This window comes from Siphateles boraxobius, unplaced genomic scaffold (genome assembly GCF_051911475.1).
Source record: "Siphateles boraxobius isolate OS27281-9 unplaced genomic scaffold, OSU_SipBor_1 22, whole genome shotgun sequence".
NCBI classification, from domain to species: Eukaryota; Metazoa; Chordata; class Actinopteri; order Cypriniformes; family Leuciscidae; genus Siphateles; species Siphateles boraxobius.
Window position 1 is genome coordinate 39,119,394 of NW_027508833.1, and position 18,062 is coordinate 39,137,455.

At 39.6% G+C, this 18,062-nt stretch overlaps 1 protein-coding gene across 1 annotated transcript in view; it reads left to right on the forward strand.

Moving 5' to 3' along the window:
* Positions 1-18,062, forward strand: part of sptb (spectrin, beta, erythrocytic) — a 31,838-nt gene that overhangs the window by 1,747 nt on the left and 12,029 nt on the right. Inside the window, exons 2-13 of the mRNA XM_077240125.1 lie at positions 4,316-4,554; positions 14,291-14,442; positions 14,533-14,706; positions 15,327-15,433; positions 15,520-15,600; positions 15,987-16,102; positions 16,195-16,307; positions 16,395-16,582; positions 16,672-16,789; positions 17,162-17,320; positions 17,474-17,776; positions 17,899-18,049. Coding sequence (XP_077096240.1) covers positions 4,398-4,554; positions 14,291-14,442; positions 14,533-14,706; positions 15,327-15,433; positions 15,520-15,600; positions 15,987-16,102; positions 16,195-16,307; positions 16,395-16,582; positions 16,672-16,789; positions 17,162-17,320; positions 17,474-17,776; positions 17,899-18,049 — 1,819 coding nt within the window. The 5' untranslated portion in view covers positions 4,316-4,397. The remainder of the gene's footprint in view (positions 1-4,315; positions 4,555-14,290; positions 14,443-14,532; positions 14,707-15,326; positions 15,434-15,519; positions 15,601-15,986; positions 16,103-16,194; positions 16,308-16,394; positions 16,583-16,671; positions 16,790-17,161; positions 17,321-17,473; positions 17,777-17,898; positions 18,050-18,062) is intronic.

An 18,062-nucleotide genomic window follows, 5' to 3' on the forward strand; every position in this document is an offset into this window, starting at 1 on the left:
CATGGCTTGGTTGAATTCTAATGTAGAATGCCGTCTGTTATGTATGGGATAATTTTGTAGTTTCACTGGTTAAGAAAATAGCCTACATAAAATGTAATTGTTCAAAAGTGTTTACCTGTTCAATTTCAAAGCTGTATTAAAAAAAAAAAAAATCTGATCATGAAAAAGTGTTGTTTGTATTACATTTACAAATGCTGTGTATATGTGTATATATATATATATATATATATTATTATTTTTTACAAACAAATCTAACTTAGCATTTCAAATAATATCTATGTATAATGATGGTAAAGTTTTGCGTTGCGATTACGTAATGACGTCATAGCGCAATGACGTCACAACCTCATTTAGCAGCTTTTAGCAACAAATCGATCTGCCTTTAGCAACTTCCCCTGAAAATTAGTTGGCAACAGTGGCGGAAGGGTCTTGAATGAGCCTGAAGGGGTTGTATTCGCTATAACAACCGCCTCGCTCTACATTATCCCGCTTATTACATGGCTACCTACCAAATAAATCAATAATTTGACAAAATATTGATTTAAAAAGGAGTTTATTGATTTAAAAACGATTGTATTGCTTCCGCTAAAGAAAATAGTCCGTTCCGTCTCTATACGGTTAGAATCCATGGAAACGCTCTGTTTTTCATGGCAACGGTGTGTTATACTTAGCAGCGGTCTGTTATCAAGAAATAACACACCGCATTCTACATTAGAATTCAACCACGCCATGTAATAATTCTTGATAACAGACCGCTGTTAAGTATAACACACCGTTGCCATGAAAAACAGAGCGTTGCCATGGACACAGTTCTGTTCAGTCTGGAGCAATACAATCGTTTTTAAATCTATAAACTCCTTTTTAAATCAATATTTTGTGTCAAATTATTGATTTATTTGGTAGGTAGCCATAATAAACGGGATAATATAGAGCGAGGCGGTTGTTATTATAGCGAATACAACCCGTTCAGACTGATTCAAGTCCTGATCAGCCTGTCGGGGTTGTATTCGCTATAACAACCGCCTCGCTCTACATTATTCTTTATGATTCAATAGCATATAGATGTGTAACCATTTAAAGTTCACCCGGAAATTAAAAAAGTAAAGTATGTGCAAATGCAAATGAGATTTAGGATAGTTTACCCAAAAATGTCATCACTTACTCGCCCTCAAGTTGTTCCAAACCTGTATGAGTGTATGAACACAAACGAAGATATTTTAAAGAATGTTGGTAATCAAAAAGTGAACTATCCCTTTATGAGGTTCTGCAGGGAGGTTTGTACGTTTTTAAGTGGACAACAACTTAAACTTTGGTCTGTTACTCACACAATGCTATCGTATGGCTTCAGAAAGCAAATCATAGGCTACTTTTACGGTGCTTTCTGACATATTTGGTGCTTGAAAGTGCCGGGTCACTATATGTGTACATCATATAGAAAAAGAGCAGCATTTATATAGTTTAGAATTTCTGCTTTTGTATTCTATTGAAGGAAGAAAGTCAAACAGGTTTGGAATGCCATCGACTTGATTTTCTTTTTTAGGTGAAGCTGTCCTGTAAAGCTGTCCCTTCTGTCTCTCTCTTTCAGTTAAGATAGTGGAAACTTTGTCATAAACTGTGTGTGTGCATGTGAGCATATTGCAGAGACACCGTACGCAGAGAGAGCAGCAAAGTTGTGTCTCTTGTGATAACGGGTTTCCCGCTGGTGGGTGGAGAATCGTTCTTTGATAACACCCCCCCCTGCGCTGGTCTGATACAGAGAGATAACCAGCATCATCCCTCTTTCTGAGACCTGTTAGATTCTCCTCTTTACTCGGTGTCTTTATCTGTCTGGTGATTGTCATAGATTTTTGATTATATATTTAGAATTGGCATCTCCACTCCTAACACTGTGACACTAACCCTGATAGAAACAGTAACATTACAGTATGCGCATTTCATTTGGTACAGTGCATTTTAATGGCCTAGATTTTGAGCCAACTAGAGCAGAAGCTTTGGACTGTCTGAAGCAGATCACTGCTAATGTTTAGATAAGCATTTTTTAACAATTATTATTTAAAAAAAAGGACATTGTACATTAATCAACATTTGCCATATGTCATTAGGCCAAAAAATCTAAAAGAAAAGAAAAGAAAAGAGAGAAAATGTTTTTGCAAGGAAAAAACGCAAATATCTGATCACGTAGTGTATGACGAAGTAGGAAAATTTGTGAAGGGTGCTCTTCACATTCTCTTGCTCAGAGGGGTTGCCCAGCCCCGCGTTCAGACCGATAAGACTACACACGAGCAACATGCCTCACAAAGATAGAACTATCTTAGCGGCTAACCTTCACCCGCCATTCCACAGTAGCACGCGCAAATACACACCCTCATTACGATTGACGGTTAGAGGACACGTGCTGAAAATGGCGCCCTTTGGAATCCTGAAGGTATAGAGAAACAATCTATAAGGGAAACAGGAATACATTTATTAGTTTTATTATTTAGTCAATTTATAGATGGGGACCAGCAGAGATTCAGGAAAGGATATAAGAGGATTGACAATGAGTCAGTTTCAAACTGGTTTGCTCGAAAAAGTACAACCACAAATTTGCTCATACGTGCATTGGGGGTATCTCTTACATGCATGTACCATATAATCTGACTTCATAAATCTTCTATCTGATTATTGCAAAAGTATTGTTGAAAACAACGAACATGATGTTTGAGAATTGAGATATTTTGTATCTTTCTAATTAAAATATTTTTTCCATTACAAATTGTATTAATATAACAATTTAAGTAAGAAGTTGGGTAACACTTTAATTAAGGTAACATAGTTACACGTTTCTACATGTACTTACTATAGTGATAACGTATCGTATCGTATTGTGCGTATCGTATTTTATTATTGTCCTATTGTGTTTTTATTGTTATGATGTAAAGCACTTTGGAAACCCTGTGTTTATTTAATTGTGCTATATAAATAAAGAGGATTGGATTGGATTGGATAACAGTAAATTACAACTAACCCTACAGTAAACCAAACCCTAAAAGTAACTCTATAGTAAGTACATGTACATGTAGTTAATTAATATTACTCAGTACTTATTTAATAAAGTGTAACCAAAAGTTTAATTTTCAATCAATTTAAAAATTTCTTTGTATTTGGTTTGTCTCCCTTTTGTTTTAATGACAGCTGCGCTCAAGCTGACATGAACAAAAAAAATTTTTTCAAAGGAGTTTGCACGATGAGTGTCACTAATTTGCTAAATTGAAGAGTGACCTAAAAATAGCACGCAATGTTTAATATGTCTAAGTTTGAAAAATTTCTAACTTTCAAAATAGAGCTCATCAGGTTCTGGAAGTAAAAACTCCATTCATTTTCTCCATAAAGAAATGATAACTTATAAGAAATCTTTTTAGACAGCTATACTGTGAGCTACGAGGTTGTTAATCGATGGTATTTGCTTCTGTTGAAGCCATGAGCCTGCCTTATTCCAACTTATTTTTTAAATTACCGTGTTTAACAGTGGAATTTGTGGTGAAAAACTACATTACCCATGATGCTGTACAGAAAATTCCTCCAATCAGAGTCTAAACAAGCAAACCGCGCATAAAGTGCTCTTTAGCCCCGCCCACTCCCATGAAGCACCGCAAATAAATATTTGCATGTATATCTCAAAATATAAGGTTTTAGATATAATAAAAATTAAAAAAAACAAGTAGTTTTATATTTCTACATCATTTTTAATTTGGTAATGCTATTTCCAATGCTTCAAGGGATTCTTTCCCTCACTAAAGCCGTTAAGTACACAGTGTCTTGTACCTTTGTATTTTTGTCTGATTTTCAGATACTTTTGCTTCAAATCAAAAGTTTGCAATGTTATGATTCACCTCGAAGCTGGTTGGTGTGGTTCATGGCTTAAAATGCTTTAATGAAGATTAAAAAAAATAAAATCCCTACGGGAGAAATTAATAGAAAAAACAACATCTTTGAAAAAGTGGACAGGCACTGTTGCACTCTATACTTTCATTTACAATTACTGAGGGTTCTCTGACTTTTGGACCTCACTGTATATGAATAGGCTTTTATAATCATAATATGTGCTGACTAGAGTGTATATGTGAATTTGTGGGACACATCGAGGGGCTGTGCACACAGAATGCGCTTTTACAATTTCTCAGAATGTGCTTTCTGTGTGAATGGCCCCTTAGGAACGAGTATTGCATGTCTAAATAATATAGTGAGATGCAAAAATATACCAGTTATCAGTGCAATGTCTTTTTTGAAGTGAAATGTCCAGTTTAACTCCTCCTCCATCTCTTTTTCCTTTCAGATCATCCATCTCTGGCATTCCACTGTCTTGTGTTCGTGTGGCACGCTGAGGTGTTTGGTCCCTCTCATTCCTCTGCATCTCGATGGCAACTATGACCTCCACGACAGACTTTGACAATGCTGAAATCACTCAACAGTACAGCCGCATCAACACCCGCTTCGAACTGTCTGATGAAGAGCTTGACAACGATAACAGCTCGGCTAGACTCTTTGAGCGCTCGCGCATTAAAGCTCTTGCAGGTGAGTCGTCTCAGGTGACAGAACACGTGTGGTTTAGATATACAGAGGCACACAAATGTGCAAATGCATTTACAGACGTACAAGCAGCTGAACCCTATCCTCTCCTGCCCCCCTGACCAGCCAGGATCATTTAGACATACCCAGCATGCCTCTGTATGACTGAGCTGGACAGCTGCCCTGCCCGTCTGTGCCCATAGCTTAGATCTCTGTAATAACTGCAGGAGCTTGTCATTTTTGGCACACCTGTGGGGTCTGTTGCTCTCAGAAACAGCACGTTTTAAATAGTGATTTCACGACCACACTTACAAGCTCCTTTCCAGGGACTAGGTAATCCACACATGACATATGAAAACTGTTTGAGTGACAGTACACTATTATATATTTTTTTCCTGAGGAAAATGCTTTTTAATGCCAGGGTGTTGCTATGTGGTTGCTTGTGAGTGGTTTCTGGGACATTGTTGGGAGGTTGTTAAGTCAAAAGAGCCTTCCACAAAGACCTCTATGGCTGCATTAACACTTTAAACCAGTTCATTTAGTGCAGACCAGATTTTGTTACATGCATCTAAATAGCAAGAACACATGTCCAATGTAATGTTTTGCATCCAATTTGGGACACTTAATATCTACTGTAACAGAATACTTTTCTTGAGGAATGAGATGTCAAAGAGTTGCATTTTACATTACGGAGCATGTACAGCAAAGGTGAATGTGCAAATATTTTTGGTAAGCTAAAATCAATTTTAATGTAATAAAATCAATTTTCTATTGAAGCTTGTAAGTCTTGTGTTTTGTAATGAGGAAGTTGCAATTTAGCACATTTTAAATATATTAAAAACACATTGCAGTTAAAATTATAATCCAGTACCTTACATGTGCTTCACTGTATTAACCAAAACATCAAAAAGTGTACTTTAAGACATTGCAAAATATTGTTAAAACATAATGAGTTAAAATGTACTTTAAAGGTGCCTTGTGTCATGTCCGCCAAAAAATCAATTCATACTCCACATTCCATACCAGATGGGGGCAGTATACCTCCAGAAAGTGAGTTGGCCTACTCTATAGTAACAAATGAGAAACGGCATAGTCTCTATGCTCCGCCCCTACCTTCACAACGACCCTAGAGCCATAGCCGAAGCCGAGCCAACTCCTAATAGAGGACGTTTTGACTCCAGAGGAAAGTTGGTTGATGTCAAGTGATTTTTAAATATGGCATCTTCAAGCTACTCCCCTTCACCTTTACCACTGAATATGTTCATATTTGTTTTGTTCATATTACATTTTTATTGTTAGTTTGAATTACATTCATTTGTCAGACAGCATTCGCTGATGTTGACCAAGCTAACGCCATTCAGAGTTGCCAACTCTCAAGAATTCACCGTGAGACACACTCAATTGACACTTTTCACACGCTCCCACGCCACACATCAATTTTGTCACGCACAGAAAAATCGCAAAGCAAAGAGGACACGGAGACCGACAGACTAGACAGAGCAGGCTAGTTACGATATAAAAAAAATCTCAGCTCTCAGATTCTGTCAATTTTATTACGCAATTCAAACAATAAATACCGTTTTGGCGCTTGTAAATGTTACACGACAGATCCCTAGCGCACGTGAACCGATCATCTCTACTAGCTAATAGTAAAAAAACACGAACACTGTTGAAAGATACAGTAGGCTACAACTTACCAAAATGTATTCCTCATACATAATATCGACCAATCATTTTTTTAAATCAGCGTGCAGAGGTCAATAAAATAGCTGGAGGGAAAGCAATTTAATAAACATAATATAATTAGCTAATGTAACATTTTATCATCAGCTTGGTAGAGACGGGCTCTGGTAGATAACAGGTGAAAACCGGATCGGATCTGTGGGTAGCGCTAACTATCAAACACATCAAGTTCAAGTACGCCCACAAGCCGTGCGAGTTATTTGTGTATTGCAGTTTGGCTGGTGTTGCCCGCATACCGCCTCCCATGGCCGAAACTGGTATTATGACACCTGTCGGGCCGTGGCTAGCAATTTAGCATGGTAATTCACGTTGATATCTCTGCAGCACTATAATTGTCATTTTTTTAATGACATCATCGCCCTTATTTCTTCTCATTCTTTTGATGCGTGTAGCTCATTTTTTGGATATTTTTAACTCAATTCTTACACATGGAACCTTTAAAGTAAAACTTTAAATTTAACATTATTACGAAGTGCACTTGAGTGTGTAAAGAAACAGTCATAAAAGTGTACTCTCTTCAAGTACACTTAAATGGCCTTTTATTTAATATGTAAGTACATATTTTCAATTAGTGAGAGAGTTTTGTGAGAATGGATTATGCACAGTTGTTTAAGGCTACGAGTCTTTTTGTTTGAAATGCATCAGTGATGGTGAACTTGAATTCAGGCCTGCTTCTTTAAGTCAAGTGTATGTTGCTGAGCCAGGGTTGGTGTGATGTGTTCTGTTGGTGCGTCTGTGCTCTGCTCTTTGTGTAATGCAATTAGAGAGAGTTAAAAAGTGGGGGCGAGCGAGAGAGAGAGAGAGAGAGAGAGAGAGAGAGAGAGGAGTGGTTCCCATTCTTCACCTTTGATTTACAGCCTTTGAACAGACACGCATCCCTCTGAGTATACTAAGTACACTTTGAGTACACAGTCATTAATACATTTGTAGTTGGTATTTACATCAGGGCCAAAACTGCTTATGCACGCACTTGCAGTCTGACATCACATTGTATTTGTAACACAAATCAAAACACGCATACGCCCATTAGAAGACATTTTAGATGAGTGTGTTTGAGTGTGCGTTACGGGGAAGTCAGGAACGGGGGCATATTATATGCATGGCTGGGGTGCTGGGCTACTGGGGAGAGGCATAACAGCATCATTGCTAAGTGAAGAGTGAGTAAGGGAGGGAAGGAGAAAGAGAGAGAGGGAGGGAGGGCGGGCAATAGGAAGGGAGAAGATAACAGAACTCGAGACAGAAGGAGGGAAGAAGAGTGTCCTGTTTGTCTCGTTCTTTCCCGGCTGTGCGTGTTGATTTAACGTGAAGAGGATGAGCAGCCCCTGTTTGTGTCGCGCGGTGCCCGTGAGCCAGACCCGGCTGAGGGAGGTCAAACTCAGCTTGAAGACCAGCCGAGAGACCATACCGATCCGCCCTACCCCAGTCGTCCGGGAGGTCAGCAGCCGGCATTATACCACGGTGAAAGAAGTCTCAACCCGGACCAATGCACCAGGCAGCCGGAGCAGGAGCACCCCACCAGTTTATAGGGCCCAGAGCAGGAGAGGGGCCAAAACCAACAGTCCCCACAATCGTGAACCGGAGCACCTGCCAGAGAGGAATGGATCTTTACTGGGCATCACACCTAAAGTAGCGCCCATGACTTTCACTCCAGTCTCCTCAACCTCATCCTCTTCCTCCTGCACCCCGAAGGGTCATCGGCCCTCACCTCCACGGGCCTCACCATCTTGCCCGCTGTCCCCGTCCCGGAGTATGAGACGAGCACGCTGGCTGAGCTACAGTGCTTCCAACATTTGCTTTAACAACTCTATCCTGGATGGGCGCTTCAGACAACTGCAAGGTAGTGTCCTGGTGGAGGGTTTTCCTCCCCCCTCAAAGAGGGAGCATTCCCGACAAACCCCTTTACTACGCCACTGGGGAATTGTTGGATTAGGTAGAGATCCGGAGAAGAGTATGGGAAGGGCTTTAAGGCGGTATGCTAGATTGTTTTCTATTGGCCGCTGTGGGAACTGAAACCTGGTTTTGTTTTTTTATGTGCAGTATTTATTAATTTCATTATTTATGCTGTATATATGCCCAATTGCTCACAGTGTTACCTCTAAATATGTATTTGACAAACTCTTAAAAAATACTACTTGTCCCCCCCATCAATCTTTTGAATTCTTGCAGAATGACAAAGTGATTGGTACATTGGCAGACTAACCACCATCTACTTCTGGTCTTCTGCTATTCTTGCCTCACAGGAATATGTTTACTTTGTCTATCCCTTTCTGTGATTTGGGGTTTTCATCATCGAGGTCTCTTACTTCACTTATTCAGCGCTGTTTATTTTTAGAAGAAGTTGACTGTCACTGTTAATTTGTGTAAAACTGAGCTTACTGTTTCTCTCTGATGAGAGAGTTCTTTAATGCTGTGAAACAGAAAGAGCGTAGTTCAGAGAGATTGTATTTTTTTCCTTATCTATCCCTAATATTTAGATGCATCATATGAATGCATAGGGATGGATTTAAAAAAAAACATGCACTATAATTTGAATACTATTCTCATATTTTTGCTCATACTTAGGGTCACAGTGTTTTATGGAAAACCATTTTAGAGTAAAAAAATAAAGTAACCGTGAGATAAAGTTTAAAATAAGACACAAAGTTAAATAAAGAACTTGCACTGTGAGATATAAAGTAGTAATTGTGAAATATAGTCACAACTGAATATAAAATTGCAATTATTAGAAATAAAGCACCCTAAAATTGAGCGGCTTTTTGCCTGATGGACGATAAAATGGGTGGGAAAATCTTATTTAGATTGAAGGAGGGATTTGAGCCATATCTAAAGACAAGAACATCATAAAGACCACTCAAAATGATTACATCATGGCTGCAGGTTTTACACGGACAAGCACCACTTACATTGCTTAAATCTATTGCTTCTATGTGTCCTTCCATCACACTAGCTTGTTGTGTACAGGGAAAATCCATCAATATAAATATTTCACAGACCTTTCGTGTAAGCTAAAGAGAATTTCAGAGATCAGCAGGACCCAAGGAAACTCTATTTAGACTCACTGCTGTTCTAATGGAGAGGAAGAGAGAATCATTTAGTAGAGGTTAGATTGCAGGTCCTGCTGTACAAAGTGTGAACAGGAAGAGGAATGATTTGGCAGCAGTTTGGTCATGAAATATGTAGTGTTGCCGGGCTTAGCTCTCTTATTATGCTTTAGCACATCTGGAGCTTTACTAACTCTGGAACATGGTAAATTGCACTTTAAAAAGTGAAACTGTACAGCTGGTACTTTAGAGAGCTTTTCCTACCCGACCTGACCCTTAATAATTGCTTTTTTTTCTGTGTAACCCCTAAAGTCAAGCTTTGGCTGGTTAACATCAGGGGCGGAGTGGGACCTAAAAATCCACTGGGAAATTTCGTAGACCACTGGCCAGGGGGTATTTTTTGGTTAAAAAAAAATTCTTGCAAACCTACTTTAAATAGATTAAGAAAGCCACCACTACTGGATACATCTGTGGTTAGATTGATTTGTTCAGATCCAGTGAAGTCGTGTCCCACCACTTTTTCTCAGGATCGATATTATCCCCCACCACTTTTTGAAACATTGAGGCATGGATATACCTAATACAAATAAATAAAACATCTCCAGTTAACTAGCAGAGCATTCATTTAGTTTGCTATTAAATAAGAGATCTAGCGCTAAAATGTGTTGTTTTTTAACACAAGCTGAACGCTCATTGCCGTAGCGATCAGTGTCATGGATCCGGTGAAATCACAAAATAAAATGCACACAAACGTGTCCCTGCTTGATATAGACTGGAACCACTGGTGAACATATTCATTTTTAATGAGAGAGAAAAAAAACCTAAACGAGTGCGGATTAGAACCCGTAACCTCTGACACGCTTGGCAAAAGATCTACCACTAGACCAATTAAGAACTCAAATGAAACATGCGGATCGATGCATTTATTTACAGGTTGAGAGAGGCTGCACAGTTTGACACCAGGCCGCCGGATGGTGTTGCTAAGAACTTGCAATGTAACTATTATCAGACCGGCCCTCGCGGCCTCGAAACACTACCGGCCCACAGGGAAAAGTCCCGACTCCCCCAATTGCCACTCCGTCCCCGCTTAACATAGCCTGTTAGCCCTGGCTAGTAGATGCTGTATTTACACCATCTTGACACACATTTGAAGGATTATTATTTTTTCATTGCTTTGTGATCCAGATGGAGGAAACATGTTTCAACATTGTAGTTTTTCCATTCAGAGGATATGGAAAAACTTCAAGGTGTAGTCGAGACCAGTTCATTAAGTCCAAGTCCAGGCCAAGACCCGAGTAGGTTGAATCTGACTTGAGGCCGAGACCAGAAGAGGGCCGAGTCTGAGGGTGCTTTCACACCTGCCTCATTTAGTTCGGTTGAATCGCACTAGAGTTCGTTTTCCCCCTTGGTGCGGTTCGTTTGGGCAGATGTGAAAGCAGCAATCACACTCAGGTGCGCACCAAAAGCGGACCAAACTAGCGTACCGAGACCTCCTCGAAGACGTGGTCTCGGTACGCTTTCAATCGAACTCTGGAGCAGTTCGTTTGTGGTGAGAACGTGATCCGACCTCGAACAGACCCCCGAACTGCCAAAGAACTGCGCGTTTTTGGACTAAACCACCTGCCGTAATCAGCTGCGCTGTGCATTATGGGATGAGGACTAACGTTTGTTGACAGTTTGCACTAGCATGGCAGCTCGCGGACAAACATGGAGTTCTGAGGAGGTGCGGAGCATCATAGAAATTTGCCTAAAGTGGTGTAGACAAACTATATAATACACTATGACCAGGGATACAATCAGCCCAAGCAGTCGTCTCTCCATAGTAAAAAGCTGTCTGCCGGATTTTCCTCTTTGTTAACTTCCGGGAGCTCTGGAATTTTCTCGCACGTTAATTCTGACTAATCGAAGTGCAGTTACCTCTGTCCAACAAGTGATGTGGATGTTGTCACGTGACTGCATTTTGGTTCGTTTCATCAACTCATCATCTGATTCCGATCAGAGCAATCAGTGTGGTGTGAAAAGGAACCAAAACGCCTGAAAATGATACAAAGTATAATTTTTCACCCTTAGTCCGGACCAAATGAACCGAACTACAGATGTGAAAGCACCCTGAGTCAACACAGGGACCATTGGAAGGTCTGAATGATTCAGACAGTGTAAATATTCTTTCCTTTGGGGTGAATGAAGCCTAGTTTTGTGTCAGTGCCACACGAATCTCCGCAGCACACACACACACTGGTCCAGAGACACAATAGCATAGAGCAGATCATATAGACAAGTCGGCACAGACCACAAATGTATCCAGTGTTGTAGTACTTGAATCGTCTCAAGTTCAAGTCACGACAAGTCCACGACAAGAATAAGATATTGAAAATATGGTCTTGGACTCGAGCCTGGTCTCAAGTACTACACTGTATTAAACTAACATTGTAATTAAATTACTGTTTTGTGTCTTTTAATTGTATGTTTTTATGATAGTGCGAAACCGAAATATATGTTGGCAGAACAAGGCCATATGTGACAAATAATCCCCGACTTTGATACTGAACTGTTTATCTGTAGTTTAAGCATAAATGGAAAGTTAATGTTTCTAGATAGGCTTAAAATAATCCATCCTTTCCACTCTCCACCCAATTCAAATCCTAATGTTTTTCCTTTCGTCTTTTTCTCCCTTCCACTCACTCTATTTTTTCTACCTCTCTCTTTTTGTCATTTACATCCCTCCATCCTTCCAGTTTTCTGCAGCCATAGGATCTGAATCATTTATAAAAACACATCATTAAGAATGCACATTTTTGTTCTTTTTGTGGTAGAATCTTAAATAAACGTGGCACTGCAGAAATTTGCTCAGGGAAAACACATGGATATAGGCCTATACACTATGAAGAATACATATACATAGATTGTACTGTATTTAAGGAAGTATCTGTATGATTGTGACAATATGAGCTGTCTTTTTACTTTGTAACTATTTTACTCTACATTTTCCTTATATTGTATATCCATTCCCAATCTAAAAGGGTGAATCTCATGAAAACTGTCAAGAAAGGTCTAATTTCACTCCAAAAGCATGAAAATGAAGCCTATTTTTTAGGACCATTAAGATTGTTTACATTATTTTCAGTACTAATTAGCACACTAACAAGTAAGAGCACTTACAGTGACGGGATTGTTTTTATTTTAGCATTTGTAAATTACATTTGTAAGCATACATCATGATATTTATTGTACTGAATTTAAGCTAATTAGCACACTAACAAGTAAAGCATTTACAGTGACGGGATTGTTTTTATTTTAGCATTTGTAAATTACATTTGTAAGCATACATCATGATATTTATTGTACTGAATTTAAGCTGATATTAAGAAATTAAATACTGTGTCTGAATAGGATGACTTTTATTGTAATAAATTGGTGAGATATGCTTAATTGCCATCACAGTGAAAATTCGTATTGGTCCTAAAAGTAGACCTCTTCACTTATAAAAAAATATTCGGTCCCACTTTATATTAAGTGGCTTTAAGTACTATGTACTTACATTGAAATTAATAATTTGATACAATGGACTTATTGTGTACATACATGTTTTTACATTGTACTTATATATCACACACACCTGACCCTAACCTTACCAGTATCACACACACCTGACCCTAACCTTACCCGTATCACACACACCTGACCCTAACCTTACCCGTATCACACACCCCTGACCCTAACCTTACCCGTATCACACACACCTGACCCTAACCTTACCCGTATCACACACACCTGACCCTAACCTTACCCGTATCACACACACCTGATCCTAACCTTACCCGTATCACACACACCTGACCCTAACCTTACCCGTATCACACACACCTGACCCTAACCTTACCCGTATCACACACACCTGACCCTAACCTTACCCATATCACACACACCTGACCCTAACCTTACCCGTATCACACACACCTGACCCTAACTTTACCCCATATCACACACACCTGACCCTAACCTTACCCGTATCACACACACCTGACCCTAACCTTACCCGTATCACACACACCTGACCCTAACCTTACCCGTATCACACACACCTGACCCTAACCTTACCCGTATCACACACACCTGACCCTAACTTTACCCCATATCACACACACCTGACCCTAACCTTACCCGTATCACACACACCTGATCCTAACCTTACCCGTATCACACACACCTGACCCTAACCTTACCCGTATCACACACACCTGACCCTAACCTTACCCGTATCACACACACCTGACCCTAACCTTACCCATATCACACACACACCTGACCCTAACCTTACCCGTATCACACACACCTGACCCTAACCTTACCCGTATCACACACACCTGACCATAACCTTACCCGTATCACACACACCTGACCCTAACTTTACCCCATATCACACACACCTGACCCTAGCCTTACCCATATCACACACACACCTGACCCTAACCTTACCCGTATCACACACACCTGACCCTAACCTTACCCATATCACACACACACCTGACCCTAACCTTACCCGTATCACACACACCTGACCCTAACCTTACCCGTATCACACACACCTGACCCAAACCTTACCCATATCACACTTCAACAGCAGCACAAGTGTTTTACAATACAACATCAACACAATAAGTATTATGTACTTACATCAAGTACTTACATCGAGTACTATAAGTACTATGCACTTACATCGAGTACTATGAGTACTATGTACTTCCATCTAAAAATAAGTACAATGTACTTAAAGCCACTTAATATAAAGTGGGACCAAATATTATTTCATATTTATTTTTGATTTTTTTTCAAGATTCATGTAAACGTTATCATTAAGGTTCCATTAGGTTTATTTTCCATGCAAATAAAACATCAGAAGTGAAAGTACCAGACCACATCAGAATAGCTGAATGTTCTTCTCTTGCTGTCAAAACCAGATGAGCGCGAGGCTGTCCAGAAGAAGACTTTTACAAAATGGGTGAATTCCATATTAGCCAGAGTCAGCTGCCGAATCTCAGATCTCTATTTAGACCTGCGGGATGGAAGAATGCTCATCAGACTACTGGAAGTTCTTTCAGGGGAGAGACTGGTGAGTATGTTTAGTGTGTAACCTTGAATTGACAACACCACTGATGTCATTCCAGTAACGTCTTTGATTCCCTATCTTTCCACCATTCAGCCCAAGCCGACCAAGGGCCGAATGCGCATCCACTGTCTGGAGAATGTGGATAAAGCTCTACAGTTTCTAAAGGAGCAGCGAGTGCACTTAGAGAACATGGGATCACATGATATTGTAGATGGGAATCACCGGCTCATCCTGGGCCTCATCTGGACCATCATTCTTCGTTTCCAGGTCAGACCATCATTCTGATCTGCTTTATTCATTCTGTGCATCTAAGTATGGTTTAAACGGAATAACAAGGAATAAAGATATTGAAACAATCATATAACATTGCACTGGCCATAAAACATACAGAACAATCCAAACTTTCTGATATTTAAAGTAGACCTACAGCAGAGTTTTTGTATTGTGTCTTATGCTGATGGAAAAAGCTTACATTTATTTGGCTGATTGGAAAAGGTTATATTTATTTTTAATCTCTTAGTTTGATAGCAGGATATTTTTAACCCAGCCACTTCAAACATGTAGTCTGCTACATAATTCAGATCTTCAAAAATGAAAAGAAACAGACCGGAATGGGAATTGTTGACTGCTCTTTATTCTGCCTGGTTCCCACAGCAAGTACAAACTATTGAGAAATAAAAAGTCCTGATCTAAATAAAGTAACAATGCCTCTGCATATCCAAGATCCAGATTTAGAGTACATTAAATAATATGAGAATTTACAGTTTTATTATTAATGCTTTTAAAAGCTTTAAAACAGAAGGTATGTCTAGTTGACAGGAATATGGTTTGACAATAGTTTAAGTGAGATTTTTGGTTTTGTTTTATCTTTCCTCGTGTGCATACAGATTCAAGACATTATAGTAGAGACAGGACAAGCTGACCAGACAGGCCGGCTAGAGACCCGCTCTGCCAAAGATGCACTGCTCCTCTGGTGCCAGATGAAGACTGCAGGGTAGTAGTAATGAATTTGACAGCAAATACTCTATTTGTATTATGTGTTTGTAGATGGATTTGTCTGATACTATTTTGTATCTGCAGGTATCCCAATGTAAACATCACTAATTTCACCACAAGCTGGAAAGACGGCATGGCTTTCAATGCTCTCATTCACAAACACAGGTGATAAATGTCAAGAGAAAAGATCAAATTCAAAGACAAAATATAAATATTGAGACTAAAAATAGCTTATGGAGACATTGCTTAGTCGTTAGGAGAGATGCAATGACACAATCATATGGATGTCAACTGTTTCTTTTATTCATTGAACAAGTTCCTCAAAGACCAGTTTTACAGGTAACAAAAAGTTGACACTTAAATGAAACATAACTAAAAACTCAATTAAACCACCTGAGCAATAAATTAATAACCACTGAGAAATTAAACTTACCCTGTTCTCCCCTCTTGCCTTGCCTTCTTTATACTATTCTATCAATAAAAAAATATATAAATATAAACCAAATAATCTCTCCTCTCCATACTTTTGTATTCTTATTTCCCTCCATCAGGCCAGATCTGGTGGAATATGGCAATCTACAGAGGTCAAACCCCACTCACAACCTTCAGCAGGCTTTTAACGTAGCTGAACAAAAACTTGGTGTCACCAAGCTCCTGGACCCAGAAGGCAAGTAACACCTTTTGACTATTAAGTCAAACTTATAATAATTACCCTCCCATTATGGAGATAGATAACATTTTATATTGTATTGTTTGCAGATGTGTTCACTGAGAACCCAGATGAGAAGTCCATAATCACATACGTTGTTGCATTTTACCACTACTTCTCTAAGATGAAAGCTCTGGCAGTTGAGGGCAAGCGAGTCGGGAAGGTGCAAAATATGAGCCAGTCCATTCCCATGTGAATATGTGTTTAATTCAAGAGTACATTTGTATTAATTTATACACATATTCTCCAGGTGCTGGACCAGGCCATTGAAACAGAGAAGCTGATTGAGAAGTATGAGACATTGTCATCAGACCTGCTAATATGGATTGAGCAAACCATCATTGTGCTGAACAACCGCAAGCTTGCTAACTCCCTTACAGGTGTCCAACAGCAACTGCAGGCTTTCAACTCTTACCGTACCGTGGAGAAACCACCTAAGTAATTCAGGATATTTATGAACAAATGTCTCTTTTTTGTAGGACTGTTAAGCATCCAACTTTAATTTCTTTTTAACTCTTACTCTTCAGGTTTCAGGAGAAAGGTAACTTGGAAGTACTGCTGTTTACCATCCAGAGCAGAATGAGGGCCAACAATCAGAGAGTCTACACACCCAAAGAGGGTGCACTGGTGTCAGATATCAACAAGGTGAGACACTAAGATTAATGCTGCAACTCATAAAGTATGAACTTCCAACCTCCAATTAGGGAAAGTGCAATCTAATGCCACTTAAAGTCAGACTTTGAACTTGGAAACAGAAATCTACAACTGTGATTTTATTGTGATAAAGGTGACATCCTGCAAATATGGTTGGACCCTGTAACTAAAATAGATCAATGAGTCAATGTTCCTATATTACTTTACAATGGAACCTATTTGATTTTCAATTGGTAAATGTACATATGCAAAACCACATCTGTGTGTGTGTGTGTGCGTGTGTGTGTGTGTGTGTGTCTGTGTGTGTGTGTGTGTGTGTGTGTGTGTGTGTGTGTGTGTGTGTGTGTGTGCCTTTGTTCTCAGGCATGGGAGCGGTTGGAAAAGGCAGAACACGACCGTGAGCGGGTCCTGAGAGATGAACTCGTTAGGCAGGAGAAACTGGAGCAGATGGCTCGTCGCTTTGACAGGAAGGCAGCCATGAGAGAGACCTGGCTTCTAGAAAATCAGAGACTAGTTTCACAGGTAACTAGCTTTCCACAGCTTCTGTCATCTGTAAGATGAAATGTGAAGAGAGCCTTTATATAGATACCCATCTTTTCATGGTTGCAACACCAATTAAAATTAAATTACAATTAAAATTAATGGTCATTATTTTGCTTGCTTTCTACTGTGAAGGACAACTTTGGCTATGACTTAACAGCAGTGGAGGCAGCTAAGAAGAAACATGATGCCATTGAGACAGACATTGCTGCATATGAAGAACGCGTTCAGGCGCTGGTGGCCCTGTCTAAAGAGCTGGAAGCAGAACGATACCATGATGCTAAACGCATTGATGCTAGAAAAGACAATATCTTGAGGCTGTGGGACTACCTGCAGGAGCTCTTGAAAGCTCGCAGAAGTCGTCTAGACAAGAATCTCACCCTTCAAAGTATATTCCAGGAGATGCTTTACATCATCAGCTGGATGGATGAAATGAAGGTAGGAATAGTGAATTATGTGCTTGATTTATACAAATTTATTTATATTATGCTGATATTATGTTTGCATTGCAAGTCGTGTAATTGAAGCAAAAAAGAATAATTTTAACTATTGTTCTTCAGAACCGACTCTTGTCCCCAGACTTTGGAAAACAGTTATTGGAAGTGGAAGACTTGTTGCAGAAACATGCGTTGGTAGAGGCTGATATAGCGGTGCAGGCAGGAAGAGTACGATCAGCCAATGCTGCTGCTCTTAAATTTGCCAATGGAGATAGTAAGTACCGTTA